Source organism: Temnothorax nylanderi, unplaced genomic scaffold (genome assembly GCF_030848795.1).
Source record: "Temnothorax nylanderi isolate EJ_2023f unplaced genomic scaffold, tnyl_v1.0 TNYL_tig0037_pilon, whole genome shotgun sequence".
Classification (NCBI taxonomy): domain Eukaryota; kingdom Metazoa; phylum Arthropoda; class Insecta; order Hymenoptera; family Formicidae; genus Temnothorax; species Temnothorax nylanderi.
The window spans coordinates 1,181,810-1,200,495 of record NW_027249099.1 but is presented as its reverse complement, the minus strand read 5'-3'; the positions used below and the strand labels follow the sequence as shown (position 1 = coordinate 1,200,495).

Genomic DNA, 18,686 nt, shown 5'->3' with positions numbered 1-18,686 from the left:
CTAATTTGTTCTTACGAATTATTTCAATTTGAGTTTTGCTCTAATTTATGTTTTTCTAATGCAAAGAATGGAGTGTTCGCGGATTAAGATCCTTAAGTGCAATTTTTCATCTACATGCACCCATTACCTGTACGGGTGTTTAAGGCAACCATAACTGTCGCGGTATCTGCCGTAGAGAGTGCCGTAAGAGACGCCGAGGATTTCAGCGGCGGTCTTCATCTCCAACTCTTTGCTCTTGATGGCGTCCATAACGCGGCGCGTAAAAGGTTCCTCCCAGAATTCTTGTCGACGTCCCGTCGTCAAGTAATCGTTCATCTTTATTACGTCTCGGAATTGTTCGGGGATCGACAGATTTGTGGCGTTAGAATTTGACGGAGTGCTGGGCGCTGTAATTAATATTCAGTAAATATTTACAACGATTGCTAGAATGAATACTGACGTATCTATAATCGACATTAAAAAAGAATAGAAGAGGAAAACGTTCCGGAAGACAAAAGCATGATTAATTATTCTGGAAAACGTATTTCCTTGATGACTAGCAAAATTCATTAGAAGAATTCGGAATCGTTAAAAAAACGTTCCAATTTTTTTTACGCCGATTATGTATATTATGACAAAAGATATTTAAAACAAAAAAGATTTAGCAGCATTTATTCGCGCTCAAGCCTTATATTTTAAGGAAAATAATATTTCTCAATATATGTATTATGCATTGTTTTTATTATTGTGCATATAAAATATAAATAGAATGCCTGTACAAATAAAATAATAAAATCTGCATTGTTTTTTTGTATATAAAATTGTAATAACAATAATAGTATTAATAAAATATACAAGTAATTACAAAATATAGAGATATAATAAAACATATACAGGTTTAGTTAGAGACAAGCTAAATTAGACTAGGCAAAACTTTCTGAGAGTGGAGAAAGGCCATACGTGTGTGAGGTGTAATTGTAGAATGATCATATATACCTTTCTTTTCTTCAGATGCGTCATCCTTGGACATGTAGGACAGCTAGAAAAAAAGGACAATAGTTAAAATCGTTGAACGGAATATTCGTGGAAAGAAGTAGTCTAATCTGATGGTTGATGCAGGAGAAAGTAGAACGACACTTCTTTTAATAGATTTCAATTTAATTATGTGCGCGCACTCACGTCTGCAAGTGAAGAGGAACAGGGAGAATCATATCTAACGATAATTGGCCTTACCACCGGCAGTGGTGTTTCGTTATTCTCGGTCGTCATCATCATCTCGTCGTCCCAACTCTCATGGTCGCCGCCCTCGCTCATCATTTCCTCCTGAGAAAAGGTTCGACGTGACACATTAGAGTCGTGCGTGGGTATCCCCGCATACGTGCTATACCCGCCGCTGCGAGTCTAACAAAATTATCGTATTTTTACATTCACGACAACCGATCGTAAAGCGTTCATCTTATGTGTTCCGTGTAAAGCTCGGTATCGTTGCAGTGCAAATCCTACTCCTTTCTCTCTCACCTTCTTGTAAACATCTTAATCGTTTGTTCTGTTTTATGTCTTTGCATCGAAATACAAATGTTTCGAAATTTGAGAGTTCGAAGATTTTGAATCATGATGCAGTTGTTAGGTTTCTGGATTTCTATATTTAAAAGAGTTTTTTTTTTATTAGAGTTATAATAATCAAGATGGCAGTGTATAAGTGTGTCTGTATTTAAACATCTAAAAACTTTTTTGATTTTATAGATTAACATCTTATTGATATCATGAATCAATGTTCAGAACAACGTTCAAGATAAAAGTTCGTTAGTTATTCTAAAAGAACTTCCTAATAAAAAATATTATAATAACTACACCCTTACAATTAATATGAGACATTTTTATAAGGCAATATTAGTTTCTTTGATTTTTTGCGGACGAATTTGCGAAATGCTGCATGGTGCAACAGTACCAAGCTTTACACGGACCGTTTAGCCCGTGATAGCGATAAGAGATACGTACGTTCCCGGTGATACAAGTGATCTTGGGTGTGAATACGTCGTGTGCCGACGGTGGGTCATCCAGAGGCGGACGACCTCTGCGTCTCTGTTTGGGGGCTGGTGGATCCTCGGTTTCACCTTCCCGCAAAACCGTCTCCACGCCGGGCGTCCCGCTGCCGGGACTGTGGCCGGTGTTATTTAGGTCGTTTTGCGTGGAATCGCTGCGCCAGCTCACCTCGGCGAGCCCCTTGATGTGTAAATCCTCGGCAGTTTTCAGTAACGACGACAACCTCGTCTACAAAGCGAAACGGACGAATATAATTCATTTTTCTCTAATATCTCATTATCCTGCTTCAGTAATCGGAAACCTTCTCATACGTAATTATTATTTAAATCATTATCGCAATTACTATATGTATTTATATTAAATATATTAAAATATTATTTTTATAATTTTATAACGCATCGAAAGGAGGAATACGAGTGAGATTAAAGGTAAAAGTTCAGAAAAAAAGATAGATATGTGTAGATAAATATGATTTGTGCAACTGCGAAACTCGTTAAATCCGTTGTAAGCTTTTCCGAGGAAAACTAAAAAAAACTGATTGCTTATTTATAAATAAGTAGAGCGAAATATTTACTGAGTTGTATAAATGAGAATGCGTCACAATAATATCTGAACTAAAAGCTTAATATAAAAATTTTGAGATATAGTTAGAGAGCGTGTTCTTTAGAAAGTGATTTGCTCTGTAGTTATATATATATTAATCCGTAACATAACTGTATATATATATATCATATATATGAATATATTGAATTTATGTCTGAGATTCTATCGAAATATTTTATCATATAAAATAATTTATGCAGAGATAAAAATTTAAAACTCTTCTTCAATTTATTTATTTATTATAGGACATACTTTTTTACGTCTGAATCAATCAAAGTTAAAAATTATTAATTACGAAAACATTACGAAAACCTAATGCTTTTAGACAGGATGTTTTTTAAAGCTTGAAATACTGTAAAAGGGGAAAATATAAAAATGAAAGACAAGCCCATTACTTTCGGGTCGCTGACACGGACCGCTTATTTATTTTCATCAGCATTATTTTCCCTCGCAAATACCCTTCAGATTTCTCCCCTGGAAAAAAATACCCCTATGTTGTACTGTAGCGTACGGGAGCGGAGAAACTCGCGCGATGTACCAGACGAAAAAAGAAAATAAAGATCGCGAACATGTACGGGCACGTATGGGGGGAGGGGGGAGCAGGAAGAGGTTTGCGACAACGGGTCCCAATTATTATTTGCTAATTTTCACCAGCGCGGCGGCGATGGTGTACGTTCGCCGCGGCGCGGCGCGACCGAATGCTAAATAATATGAGAACTTTCTACAAACGGCCGTGTGCGGCTTTCTATCGGCCACGGCTGGAATTGGAAAAATGCCTATGTGGGTCAGCGTCGACGCCGCCGCGGAATAACGTATTTCAGAAATATCGCCGCTTTCATTTCTTGCTTGCGCGGAAGCGAGGTGGGGAAAACGGGGGCCGCGCGTAAGAAAAGGGATCGTGGGAAAAAAGGACGACGTGCCCCGCGTGACGCAAAGCACGATCTAAAACCGTTTTGTAGATCTCCCCTCTCCTCCGGTGCCGTTCAACCAGCGCTCCGTTCCGATCGCGAGGAGAGCTTAAATCGCCGCCGATCTCCAATCCGGGATCGCGGGCCCTGGCGATTTTCACTCGACGATTTTTCGCGAGCCCGATCGGGGGGGGCCCGCGCGACACAAAACGTGCCGGTGAAAGCTCCCGCGCGGTTGCGACTGCCTCATCACGACTAGAAATCAGGAAGAATTCATTCTCCTCGGAGGAAGATAGGTACCATTGAAGATTCGCGCAAAGAAAGACCGCCAACTCCGCGAGAGGAATTGCCGAGTATCAAAGCTGTCGCGGATGCTGAACAGATGGGAGATTTTGAAAGTTGCCTAAGACAGATTTCTGAGAATCTTTTAAGAATATACATATATATTTTTATCTAGTTACACGACACACAACCACGGATTATTATATGAATTGTAAGTAGTTGAGAGGCTCAAACTTCAAACTGTTAAAGCAAATAAAAATGTGGCCTATTATTAATTGTAAATATTTAAATATGAACAGTCAAAGAAAGTTGAGAAAGAGATGTGTTAAGGAAAAGATTAGACTTATAAGAAATCATTCATAAGAGAAAAAAGTTAGATATACCGCGGAAACACATATCTCAAGAAAATAGATTTTAAACTCGCGAAAATTTCAATAAGAAGGACATATTAAACTGGTCGAATTATCGCAGTTTAATAATGCAAAGCAGGCAGCCCCAGAATATTTGGAGGGGTAAAAACGGAAAAACCACAGTGGTGTAAGTCAAATTTTTTAAAATATTTGACTTACACCACTGTGATTTTTACCCCTCCATTTGGAGATATCTCGGAAAAATCTCGGGGGAGCATATTTTTCTTGAATGTACGCTGGGCAATCTCGAAAAATTGAAAACATAATAATATCGCAAACAAGATGCTGGAACGGTCCGCTCCGTTCTCATTAATAAAACCAGATGCAAGGAACAGTGCAATGGAATAAATATAAATGGGCTTTCGGGGATTATCTGTAGCGTTATTATTATATTCTCCAACCGCAGACTCTTTAATCCACGACTAAAAAGTCTCAAGGATTATGAGAAAACAATTACCGAAATGTATGATACGAACTGTATGGTTACCGACTCTTGTCGTTTTATAAGTATGTATAAATAATATGTACCGCCACACTATATTTTAATGACATATCGGTAACCAATGATTTTTCTTAGTAAAAATAACGTTTCTAGCAATTTTTCAATTTTTACCATTAAATATTTTAACAGCCTCCGAAAAAAATTTCTATTAAAATAGAATTCATTTTAAATTCATTTTAAATTAATTAAAAATAAAATTTTATATTAAATATCTCTATGCAGATCTACCTCGAAATTTTCATATAGAAAAAACCGACTTTGAAATCGTCAAAGTGTCGGACGCAACTGCCTTTTTTTTATAGATTTCCTGAATGGATATCACCGCGTTTCCTTATTTTTTGTTTTTAGACTAGGAATTCATCCTGACAGATCGATATTCCCGACATGTTATATATACGATGGTCTTGTCATAACATGTCTCGGTGCACTCGAACTTACGATTGTCGTCAGTGCGAATGAGAAACGTTAGTTTTTTTTTGCAAGATAATAGGTACCGTAAAGTTCTCTCGTTAACCATGGCTGTCACAGAGCGCGGCGGCTGTTATCTACGCGAAATTGTTGTTATTGGAAAAGTGCTGAGGAAGGCGGGGATTTATTGTCTGAAGAATGGCGGGGTTTTACTGCTTAACTTTATTTCACAGCGATGTAATAAAACGCCCGCCGCAAATAGCAACATTAATGAGCACGAAGTGAAAATATATCCAAGATATGGCTTAGAGAGAGAGAGAGAGAGAGAGAGAGAGAAAGAGATTATCACGGTCGACAATATTTAATTCGTATCTTATAAATGCAATACGCGTCAATCTCCTTTGTCAATCTCTCCTAGGAATTCCATTGTAACTTTTGTACGAATATATTCGTGTGATTTATTTTTGGATATAATTGCTTCGCAAACTTTTCGTATTTCTGTATGATCTTTATTGCTTCCCAATCAGCTTATAAGATTACCACGTCGCATTTGCCTATTTCTATTTACAATCTAACTTACCCTAGCTTATATCTATATATTCGCAACTTATCTAATTTACAACTAACTTAATTTAGAATAATCTAACTAAATATCTCCACCTCTCTCTCCATCCTATTAATCTAGCCAGACCTCCGTTTCTGCGACCTTTTCTATTTTATCTTTCACACTCTCTCTCACTCTCTCTCAATTTTCTCTTTCATTCTCTCTCTCTCTCTCTCTCTCTCTCTCTCTCTCTCTCTCTCTCTTCTCTCCTTTCAGATTTCCATTAAATATGATAATTCGAGAAATAACATCTTTTCTTCAATTTTCTCTCTGGAATAAATTTCTCAAGCGGGTTGCTCGCTTGAATCGATAACGATATGAAAAGCAGACGTAAAGAAAAGAAAATCATTTACAGAAAGTTGTAACACTCACGTGATCGATGTTGATCTCTCCCTTGTACATGAACTCAACCAGCACTTTGATGTCCGAGAATTTGACGTCACGCATGATGACGATGGGGTCCTTCTCCTCGTACTGCGATAGAATCGTGTCGAAGTATGTGCTACACGCCGACAGTACAACCTGCGAACATGCGAGTCGGCGCAATTGTTAATCATTTATGCGGCGATTTTATCTGCGAGAGCGCGAAAGGAATCGTGTAAATAACTCGCGTAGTAAATAAGTTGCAATTTAAATTCTACATGCGTTATGAGTAACTGCATAAGGCGTTTCATGTCGGACATATCGATAACGGGCGGGTTAATTGCGACGGAACCAGGAGTCTAAGCCTAACGAAGATAAGCTTCACGGAACGTCAGGAAAAGAGATGCTGTATCATCGTATCGTCCTTTTTCCGTTTAACGCTCTAACGAAACCGCGCGCATTCATTATAATGCTCCACCCAACGTGCGCGCAGTTAATGAAAAATGCATTCGCTTTTCAATTTGCGATATTACGCTATTTATTTACCGAGGTCAAACTGATCCCGCCGCGTAGTTACGTTATCCAAATTTAATCATAGCAGTCGAGGGTTGATTGTGAACGTGCCGCACAATGTGAAACTAAACGACGCGACGTATCGTAGGACTTTGGAGTTGCCGTGCTGCCGCAAACACCGTCGCGCGTAGCGTTGCGTCGAATTTCACCGCGGCGGAAGTAACTTCGTTACCACGGCACACATAAATGTTGCAGTATCGTTTATTAATCAGAAAAGTCGTTGTATAAGCTTCAATTTCAATGTTCCCTGATTAATTTGCATTAATTGACACCAGGACGTGACACCAGGAATTGGAATCACGGGCAATTTGTCGAATTTATAATTAGCACAGAGAAACATGTAACACTATCTGTTTTTCTCTTTTTTTTTCTGCAGCTCGCGGTAAACGTCACTTTAGTTTCACGTTACGTAACACGATCCAATTTATTCGCTTCGGCAAGTAAGGACACGCGCGCGCCGCGCCGATCCACACGACAACGACAACGACGATGGCGCGCGGCGGTGGGCAACGGCGCTGCGGTGTATGGCCGCGACGCGTCGATCATTATTAATTACCGGCGAAATGGAATTGTCCGGGAAGTCGTATTGACGTCGCGTAACGAGCGTGCTAACGTAATGTATGGATCGAGGCGCGCGTCACCCGATAAAATATGAATTCCTGTCTGCACATTCAGGGGATTTTTGCAAGACCGTCCCCCGGACTCCACCCGACGTAAATATCTGGCATGAAAGTCAATGAGGTTTCCTCATACTCCTTTAAGAATTCTCCGTTCGCGGCGTGGCATATCGTTTATAACCCTTCCGAGCGCGATAGCCCCGCCTCCGATGAAAATTTATACAAAGTGGTGGTACGTCTTTGATCGATGGATTCGTAATATCGCGATTCTAGAGCGGCGCTGTCGTGACGTTAATTTTCCGAATATCTATCTCCATAATTTTTTTCAGATCGCAGGATTATCTCTCGCGACTCGGAATATTGAGCGTTTCTACCGTATTGCCGTTTTCGCAGAACTCGAGTTTCCAGCGAGTGTGCGAGTAGAGATTTTTCCTATCTCGATCGACTTTTTGTGTCACGAATCGCTCCGGGCGATCGTTGGATCTTATTCAACCGTGTGTTGTTGTCGTCGCAACCTTCGATTAATTGCACCTCTTTTGTATGCTAATTGGCCGATGTCGCCGCGCGTATTGCCGTGTAACACACGGAACGGGAATAGGTAAATTGGTACGAGACCCTGCGCGCGAACGAATGTCGTGGGAATTTCCGGACGGTTGCGCGAGTTTCTTTCGCTAATAGCGTAACCGTCGTTAGGGAGGGAAAATATAATGGCACGAGAGTTTTTATAAATCGAGGCGAAATTCCCAACTACGTTAATTTTAGAGAACGCGTAATTGTTATCACAGTCAAATATTTCTTATAAATTTTATCTTAACGCAAGAAAAATTTTTCCCTTTATCTTTTTCAATTTCATTCCTTTTTTCCAACTTAAGGACGTTCTCCGGTCCTTATACTAGAGAAAATCGATTTTCTTCAGATTTTCTTGAAACTGTGAATATACGTTAATTTAGGTGTGCTTTATGCGTGGTATAAATTTCAGTACCTCTTCCGGTATAAAAAATAAAGATACTGAGCCTCAAAGTTTCAAAAAAATTTTTTTAATTTAATTTTTTTTAGTTTTGGCATTTTTTCCTTATAGAAATCGACGAGAGGAGCAACTTTGGTCCTCTTGGCCAACCTCGTATCTCTTACCGTTTGGCCTGGAAAACCTTTTCATTAGTAAAAGTTGAAACTTTGAGGCTCAGTATCTTTATTTTTTATACCGGAAGAGGTACTGAAATTTATACCACGCATAAAGCACACCTAAATTAACGTATATTCACAGTTTCAAGAAAATCTAAAGAAAATCGATTTTCTCTAGTATAAGAACCGGAGAACGTCCTTAATCATGATCTCGATACAAGAATAGACACATTAAGGTTCTATTTGATCTTCTTTCTGCAAACGGCGGCGTCTCTCTATTACGACGTCTTCAGCATGTGTATTAGCACATGTACTTTTTTCCCATCCCGTTCATATATTCCTCCCTTTTATTTCCTCCCCCGCGTATTCGTCCCGTATTCTCCTCGTTAATCCATCGAGCCTTAGCTTCCCACTAATTCGTCGTTCCTTCCGTCGCGGACGAAGGGGCCGTGGAGGGACCGCGAACGACTATAGTGTATAACTTGGCCCCGCCCAGTCAATAGCCTGAATATTTAATGTTAGAAGTTCCGTATTGATTTTCGCGATTTTTACGTCTCCGCAAATAAGGCCGTAAAGACCGTCTCGCGGGCGGAACGGGGCGGCCGGCGGGGGAGGGCGGGAGGCCGGGGGTGACGGGGGAAGAGAGACGCATAGACGCGTTACTTTTCAGTGCCAGCTATATAACGCTTTTTATTATGCCGGGGCGCTTTTATGGGGAAATACTGCGATGAAAAAAGAGGAAGACGTCGAGACGAGCGGGGGAGGGAGGAAAGGGCAGAAGAAGAAAGAAATTGCACTGCCCGGGTTTCATATCGAGTCATTACGATCCTCGGGCACTTTCACCCCCTCCCCCTCTCCTCGTCACCGGCTTCCTCCCTCCCAGCCAACCCTCCCGCCGTCCGCGACGTCTTCTGACATTAAACTTTTTATCGTGCATAACGGCGCTTCGTCTTTCGTCAAGAGTAAAAAAAAAAAAAAAAGAAATATAAATGGAAGAAACCGGCGCGGCGGAGAGAACGACCCTGCCTGCGCGGAAAAGGGGTGCTTCGTCAAATTTGTCGATCTCCCTCGTCGGTCTCTTCCCCCGGCCGCCCTCTGTTCCCCGTCGCTTCTTTCTTGTTTTTTCTTTTTTTTTCCTTTTTACAGCGGACGCGGAAGCATGACAGGCGCGCGATCGATCCCAAGACGCTTTACGGCGAAATGCGGCAGCGAAACGCGGAATACCGACGGAAATTTACATTCGTAATGGCGCGCAATAAATATTTATTCGACCGGACATTATTCCAGTTATTTATATGAATCGATATAAAAGCGTATCGCGAGTGGATGGACGGGGGCGGACGGGGTCGTAATGACGAGTATTGCCCGCGGCGCAAACGTCGAAGCGAGGCGAATCGGTATTTGCGAAAAATCACGCTGATACTCTGAAATTTTAATCTTTACGATTTTTACAATTAAGCGACTTTCGCATAAAAACAACGTTTTTACCATTTTGTATTCGGAAATCTTGATGCAAAAAAAAAAAGTAGCCGTAACTATTTCGCGTCGGGAGAAAGAATATTTCTCTATGCTCGTATTTTACATTTTAGATTACGTTATCTGTCCCAGACATCGAATAAGTAATGCTTCATTATTTTGCATATTCTAGATTCTAGAAAATCGACTTTACAACGTGTGAAGTTAAAGTCAGACGGGATTTACTTATCGTAGCGCCGGTTTTTCGGAATTTCCATCTTCCGCGGATTATATGCCGATATTCGCGAATCAGCAAGCGCGAGTTCAGAAAACTCGGAAAGTTCTCGAAAGCGCTTGCAAGATAAGCGAAACACGATGTGTTATCGCAATGGGAAATTCCGCGCGCCGAGCGAAGAATGGGGGCATTGATATCAAAATCTGTAAATATCGATAAATATCGCTGCTCCAAGAAAAGTAACGATCCCGGGAAGTAAAAAAAGAGTACAATATAAATATCTCACTCTCTCTTTCTCTCTCTCTCTGGGCTGTAAAACCTTCTATTGTAAAATACGAAGTTCCCGTGGCACGTAGCGACTTTTTCAAAAAAATTGCAATAATATTTAATTAAAAAAAAACTACGCGGGCGCGAAAGTAGATGTGTAAACTTGATATGTAAACTCTCTCTGTGAACAGGCAGCGAGAAGAATTATTTCTGAATAATGGTAAAATAGTAGAAGTAGAAAAAATTTACTTCGCACTATTTTCTAAGTATTAATTCTCATAAGTCAAGATATGTGATAGCGCCGTAATTACCGATCGTAATTACTTGTCGGTACTCAGTATCGATGTCAGCATTCCCTGCTAAAAGCTGCGCTTTCGAACGTTCAGAAAAGCCACAACTCATAACGTCTATAACGTCTATAACGATCTCAGGGACATTTCACTTGCGCGGCGAAGTTCGTTATAAAAACGAGATTACTGGCCCCCGCCTGCAGTTATGTAATTCGATCGATAGTTTAGGCGTTTCCCGTTTCTGGCGGACGAACGACAGTGCCAGTGGAAGGAAGAAAAAGGAAGAGAGCGAGAGAGAAAGAAAGAGAGGGAGGAAGAGAGAGAGAGAGAGAGAGAGAGAGAGAGAGAGAGAGAGAGAGAGAGAGAGAGAGAGAGAGAGAGAGAGAGAACGCGCGCAAAGCGGTAAAGAATAGAGAGAGGAAAGGCAGGATGGAAGAAAAAGGGATACCCTTTTTTGTGTCTGACGCGCGGGTGGGATCGAGACAAGAAACTTAACGAACCTGTTTTTTTTAAGGCGCCGATCCTTCCCAGAGCTCGTCTCGGAGCTTTGTAAAAATCGTTTTCGCGAGCGATTATCTAACGGCGATGAACGTGTCACTCTATACAGCGTGTTCTTATTGTTTTCTTCAAGTACGGATTGTTCGCGCGAGTGACGATTTTTCCTTCGTGAAAATGTCAAAGTGGCAATAGAAAGAAAATAGAATAATTATACGTCAGAATAATAATAATAAAATAATCGAGTCAAAATAAGGTGTTTTTCGAGAATTAATTTTTAAAGATGAGAAAAGACAGTAAAATCTTAAATTGAATTCTCAATAGATCTTTATTTTAACGTTTAGTTATAAAGGTAATCAATATTAACAGTCACGAGGTCACTAAGAAGTATATGGCATAACATCATATTTTTAATAAGGAAAATTAAACTATAATTTAAAAAATAGCATAAGCAGGATTTTTTTATTATTGAGTAATCTAGATTCGCACAGGTTTTTCACCTTTACATTAATTTATCGCAGATTATGAAAATTACATTGTATTATGAACTGAAAATATAGTTCAACTACATTATCATCGACAACGGAAATGAGGGGCGACCGAAGATTCGAGTACCGAATGAGAATGGTTGACGTCTTGACGTGTTTAATGACGACGAGAGGTCCGCGACGGGAATTCAGATAAAGAAGTAAAGAGAAAGATCTCGCTCGTTCATGCGCTCGTAAATCGGCCCGGGGCAGAAAAACAATCTTACATAATTCTATAAATAATGTATACGCGCGATTTCCATTTCAGACGCCGACCGGTATCTTTCTTGCGGAAAGTTCATCGTACTACGCGTCACTAGCCCGCGAAAGGCGAAACTTAAATTAACGAAAATCGCCAGGCAGGGTCGTCCGACTTTTTAAGGCGATCCACGTCTGGATAAGGAGTGGCATTTTTCAGGAATCACATATTTGTCGCTGGAAAAAATTCACGTGGCGAAAACAGGCGCTGATAAAAAGCTGATAAAACGAAAAGGATGGTCGTTAGTGAATATCTTCGCGTTAACAATGTGACTTCAAGGAAAAAAAAAATAAAAAGATAACGTGACGCGTGGCTGTGAAAGCGGTCGACTCGTAGTCGACGGGTTCCAACCCTCATCCCATGTATGGCCTTGGTTTTATAAGAGGTTGATGTGGTGAATTGAAGGTTCGCGTTCTGAGTAAAGGAATATGAGATGAATAATAATCCATTCCGGGAATTCCCATATTTCAAATAAAGAAATAAAAGTGACGGACGAAGCTTTTTCAATCGAATGAGGAATTCCGGAGTTTGTGTGTGCGTGTCTGCAATTTTGGTTTCCAAATCTACTTGTAATTCTGCCGAGAGAAGGAAGGAAAGGCGGAAAACGATCGCCGCGATGGTACTTCCGCATGTACAAAATTGCAGGATCGATACGGAGATAACTTGTTTTAAGGAATTTCGGCCGGAGTTGTGAAGTCACGTTTGCGGAAGGATGTTAGACGGTATCTCGAACCCCGATTTCCCGGAATTATATAATAACGTTTACATACGCGATATATTTTTATCCCGGGACTTTTTCGAGACGCGAGAAACGAGTTCTCATGCGCCAAGGTTGAATTCCGGTGTACGGAAGTACGGTCTGGGCAAAATATCGTCGCTATAGCTCATTCTCGATTCTCCGATTTGAAAATTCGCGATCGTATGTATCGCGTAAGAGCTGTTGATGTGCTTAGGAGACAAGAATTTCTAAGAGACCCGAAGGCCATGGTCACGAAGGCCGTGGTGAAAAGTGGGGATCAATATTTTTGAATTTTTATTGTTACTTTGAGAAGCAAATGAATGACAAAGAAAAAGAGAAAAAGGAGGAGGGGAGAAACCGGAAGTGCGAAAAGAAGAGAATAACACTTAGATATTCTTATCCTTTCAATATTCTTTATACATGTGCTTGAATAGAATGTCGCACACGCGCGTGCATATCATATTTATTTGCATTACCGCGAGTGTTCTGTGAAAAATATACCCCAACTATATGTAATATGTATGTATCTTCATATTTCTGAATTTAGTTTTAATATGGTCTTATCGAAAGTTTCGTCATTAATTTATCATCGATTTGTTTCTTAATCACATGATTGAGATATATCATTATTAAAATTGCGATAGTTGCATATTGCATATTGTATACATGTATAACATAATACAAATAAAAGATCTGAAGTACAGTGGGATATAAAGATAGAAGTAAAATAATATGTCAGAGCAGAAATAAGACCATCTGAAATCAAGTGTCGTTTTAAGTCTTACAGCTCTTTTCTTAAGTTTACTTTGAGAATTTATCAGTAATCGTTGTAGATTTACCTTCAATTAAGAAGGTTGCATGCATTTACATCAAGCTGTCAGCGCTATCAGCGTGACAATCTCCGATCGCGCTCCCAGTCGCTTTAATCTCGCGGGGACGGGGATAAATCTCTTTCGTCCTGCTTATCCGTTCGCGATGGCGCAAGAAAATTTCTTATCTGCCGCGCGTAAGTCACGCGCGGATTTTCTAATAGTGCACGCGGATCTCGTTGTTTTGCCGCGCGTCACGCTCCACGGGTTTAACGAGCAAGAAAACACGCCGCGCCGCCAGGTCTTGCGCCGGGTGTGCGTTTTAGAGCGAATGAACTCCGAAGTATGCGTAAATACCCGATGCGTCGGATATCCGGTGTGTGCGTTCACGCACTTTCCGTCTGCAGAAAACTGTTCTTCGACATTTTCCGAAAACCGCCTGCCGCCTCTCCACGGAAAACGTCTGGGTAGACCCTCGAAATATCACGGCGCGCGTATAAATAGCCGCAGACAACTCAAAATCATCGATCATTATAATTATAATTTTATTCGCTGATTTTGCAGACGCTTTTTTTCTTGGTTCTGGAGGCGGTTCATTATTTTCTGGCAATTTATACTCCGGTAGTTAAAGCTGCGACGTTAAAGTTGCAAAATTCTGTGGAACCGGATTATAAAATTATGTAACCGCAAGAAATTTTTATAATCCTCTATACTTTATACATTTACATTTTGCATGTGTTTTAAAATAACCTACTTCCCCACACAACACACCATTCTATCTTTCATCTCCTTTTAATTCCTGCATTTATAACTTTGTACCGTATTTTTTTATTGCATGAGAGAAGCAGAACTCACGTATTTCTCTAATTACGTACAGTAGAATTAGAAGTGCAATTTCGGTCTATATTTTATTGTGCACTGCTCTCAGGTAAAAATGTGTAGCAGAAATAACATATAGCATTCCTTGAACTTTAAAATCAAACCAATTTAATTAAATCTGCACGTGCAGGAGATATTTTCGACTCCACGATAGCCCTCGGAGAGCGTGAAATCTGTATTCATATCACTTGCATGCAGTTTCCCTTAGTTTATTCGAAACTTGGATTTTTTTTTACTTTTTTTGAAACTTGCAACACTCTACCTTCGGTTTATGATTTTCGCGGTGTACCTTTTTTTCACGTACTAATGGCCCAGCGCCGATTTTCGCATCGGTGGCACCGCGGCGGAACAAAACGCGAACTGTGCCGGACGCACACGTGTCGCGTAATGTAAATGAACGTTGATACGAGCGACGCCGGCGCAAGTGGGACGTGTATGCGAAACGGCCGCTGCGCTGGTCTAATGTAAAATATTAAGCCCCGATAAATATTAGCGTGCATATGAGATACGAGTAAAACAAATTAATCTCTTACGCTGCACACCGTCAACGCACAGCCACGTGCAGGGTGAGGGGAGGAGAGGAGTTGTTCGCATTTTTATACGTGTGCATGGGGGCGAATAGTGTGACGAATTCATGTGGCAGCCCTTAAAAGGTAGGATGAGAGGGGAAGGGATATATCCGCTTCATCAGGGGGTAGAGTAAAATAGTCGAATAGACGAGACGAGGGAGATAAAGAGGTGAAATGAATGTCGGTGAATGAGGAGTGAGTCAGCGAGGGAGTGAGAAACGACGAATGTATATGTATACGTGTAGACGAGAGAAGGGGGAGAGGCGGAGAGGGACCGTCGGGGAAAAGTACTCATACCCGTACGAAAATATCGATTATACTTTTTTACGAGTTCACTCGCTCCGACGAGTGTTAATTTCGCGAAACGATCTCTCCTTCGCCACACGTCGCTCGTAAAATCCTATTAGCGCACGTGCGAGAGCTTCACGGCGCCGCTCGTTCAGTTTTGGGACAAAAATTCGAACAAGTAACGCTGGAGGATCTCGTCTTTTCCTCGTCATTACCCATCTCGCGCATGTGTCCTTCGAGGATATCCTAATCCCTCATAACGTCTATGAAAGGATTCTTGAAAATTGCTCCAAGGAATTACGTAAGAACATTTATTCTCCGATTCATTTCAAGCGGACCTTACTTTGACAGAATTGTAATTCAAGGATTAATTATTACAAGAAGCTGCAAAGAGAGAAAGCTTCATCGAGAAAAATCGTTTCGACTCCGCAAAGAGAGAGAGAGAGAGAGCGCGCGCCTTCGATCTGCGCCAACACGTGCATCTTGCATGGCAAGGGTCGATTCCCAAGCAACCGGCTTCAAATTCGAGACCGCGTTACGAGAGCGGGAACGTCAAATCGTATTATTACTTGTGCAATTAGAGAGAGGCCTGTCGCGTTTTTAGAACGCAGGATGTCCGGGTTTAACGACCTTAGCACCTGGCAGCCCCTCTGTACGCCGGCACATAATTACCCGCAACGCACCGGGGTAATACCCGGTGTGCATCTTGAGAACGAGACGTGGATATCGTTACGGTCGAGAACGCGTGGAATCCCACTGTCGTTTTTTCTCGTTCTCTTTTCACGCCGCGCGGCAACTTGGTCGATAGCGTACCTAACTAACATTAACACACATATTCCGGTTAATACTGCCATATAATCCCCCCGCCGCGAATGCCCGAAATATCGCTTGTCATCGGGCTCGAACTCCGCCCTACGTCGAGACACGATCATCGTTTTAGGTATATATCTGCTTCGTGACGTCAATCGGCTAGCTAGCGGACGAATAAAAAAAGCTCATGCTTTGTGGAGCTCACTTTGAAGATATTAATACATTTATATGCTTCTAACGTATCATTATATTTAAGATACTTTTTACATTTTATACTTCTACGCAGCTCAAGATATTTTTCTTAAATAATATAATTTTATAAATATATAACGTTATATTAATTTTGTAATTGACGTAGAAAAGTGCTTGAAACGCGCATAACAGAAAGTGTCTTGTACATATAATTTATACTCTGTATTATATCCTGATGTATGTTATTGAGTGTATGATTTCGCGGTATCTGTAAGTATACTTTGATAGCGACGGATAAACAAACTTTCGTCCTTTTAAAACGTAAAATGATTTTAATTTAGACTTAATATAACGGAGATATACTCACGTATGAATGTATATCTCTCAGTTTTGGTAAAATATGAGTTGTTGGTTTTTCGCGGATGGTAATCAATTCAATCTAGGATATTTCGAGCTCTTTGACATCGCGACGTAATATTTATAAGCCGGAATTAATTTCCGTGTCTGTCGCGATGGTATGATCGGGTCGAAAACTGTTCCCCACACAATGCTATCATAATAAATTAGTTCTTTCTCGCGAACGTTTGTTTCGCGCTTCAATTGCGTATCAAAAGGAGAGCAATTAAATTGTAATAAACCTGTGGTTAGCAGCAGGCAAATAAAAGTTTACACTGTGGAAATTACATATCGTACATTTTCGCATTATTTAAAATTAAACATCGCGTATTTATACGCGAAGGATGGTTATGAAGTTCTCCAATTTTTGTAACGCTTTAAAGCGAAGAATAACCGCGTTTATTCCAAATATATTTAATAGTAATGATAAAAATCTCTTACTCCGTCTCTTTTCTTTCTGCATTTGTGCGCTTAAAAAAAAAAGACTCCTCATTATAACGCAGAAATAACCGGTTCCACTTATAACTACTTCTAATGGAAAAGAAACTGGAAAAACATGTCTGGTTAAACGGTTACTTTTAATAGAAAATGGATTCGAACGTCGTGAAATCTACAGGAGCGGTTACTTAAAAATAGGTTTAAAGAGAAAATTTAAATGCAATTTTAGGACACTCATTGCTAATCGCGAGTCCAATAATTATTCATTATAGGTGCTGATTTGATTAATTAGTTATGGCGCGCGCGTTTAAAGACAAATTCGTTAAAGTCCAACAGAAAAGTCCGTTTGTTTCTCTCTTTCTATCTTTCTCTCTGTCTCCATCTCTCTCAGACGTCGAGTAATTCAGTCAGTCCTAGTTTTGGTCGTTTGCGCTAAAAAAAAAAGATTCCCGGAAAGCATTATCGCGCTTACAACCGCGGATAGGGAACACGAGCGATTAACGAGACGTAGTCATCGGAAAAAGCGATGTGTTGCATAGTCCAAATGATAACTGGTATTTTTACGCTCTCGAGATTCTCGACTTAGAAAGGAACGCGCTCGGGTGATATTCTCTTTCGATGACATTGCATTTCGCAACTGTAATTAATAATGACGCGATAAAATGTGCGCGTCGCTTTTTAATCGAACGGTTATTTTAGAGAATTGTGCTGCTTATAGAGAAGCTAGTCTCTTATATTTAATGACTTTTTATTAAACCGTAACGTGCATGTAGGTCTTTGGCTTAACAGGATCTTTTGTTGGTCAAGTATTAGTAATAATTGAAAATTAATGCAATTTCATGCAAAGAAAATTAAATTTAATCATCAAGATAATTATACATAATCATATATAATATATTTATCTACGTACTTAAATTTAATAATAAAAGTTTATATTGTTCAAAGCATAGCTCTGACGATAAGACGGAGTTTATATTCTTATCACTATCGAATATTCTTTTTATCAATTGTTTAATTTGAGCTGATGTTACGGTAAAATGTAAGAATATGTTATTGTCGAGTACTTTTATCAAATATGATATTGCTGCGTCGGTGAAATATCTGATAAATGAAACAGAAACGAATTTCCCAATCGCTACGGCCCTGCGTCGGAAGATTCATTTATTCTTTCGTGCCGAGGAGAGATTCTAAATCCCCGGGTCGGGGGCAGCAAAATTAATTATTCTCGCCGAATGTATCTCGTTCCTGCCGTGTTTCGCGCACATCAGTGCAGATACTTGCAGTACGCGGTATCAGCGCGAGGGAATCAAGAGAAGACACGCGAGAGAGTCATCCGCGCGAGCGAATATAGGATTTTCTTGTTCCCGCGCCGCGCGCCTTTCCTCTTTTTCGCATTCAGAACGTCGTTTAAAGCATCTCAAAAGTTCCATCTCTCGCTCCGTTCCCATCCCTCCCCCTTTCCCTTTCTCTTTTTCTCTCCTCGCCAGGCAATCATGCGGGATAGAAATTTCCCCGAGAGCTCGGTCCGGCGGGGATACAGGCAAGTACAGGCCGATAACCATCGGCGTACAAAGTATATCTCTCTCGCGGAGAGATACATGGGAGTTTTTGCCGCGGGTTTTGT

General features: G+C 40.5%; 1 protein-coding gene and 1 long non-coding RNA gene across 7 annotated transcripts in view; one reads left to right on the top strand and one right to left on the bottom strand.

The window, feature by feature from the left end:
• Positions 1-18,686, bottom strand: part of LOC139771258 (uncharacterized) — a 99,698-nt gene that overhangs the window by 6,372 nt on the left and 74,640 nt on the right. For 5 of the 6 annotated variants that reach the window (XM_071703905.1, XM_071703900.1, XM_071703901.1 and 2 more), the window contains 5 exons: positions 6,112-6,261; positions 1,978-2,250; positions 1,159-1,302; positions 976-1,018; positions 128-386 (listed from right to left, as the gene is read on the bottom strand). In XM_071703905.1, coding sequence (XP_071560006.1) covers positions 128-386; positions 976-1,018; positions 1,159-1,302; positions 1,978-2,250; positions 6,112-6,261 — 869 coding nt within the window. The remainder of the gene's footprint in view (positions 1-127; positions 387-975; positions 1,019-1,158; positions 1,303-1,977; positions 2,251-6,111; positions 6,262-18,686) is intronic. The other variant, XM_071703906.1, reaches the window with a different exon arrangement.
• LOC139771259 (uncharacterized) overlaps positions 1-18,686 on the top strand; it is a 116,805-nt gene that overhangs the window by 37,897 nt on the left and 60,222 nt on the right. The gene's annotated exons all lie outside the window — the stretch shown is intronic.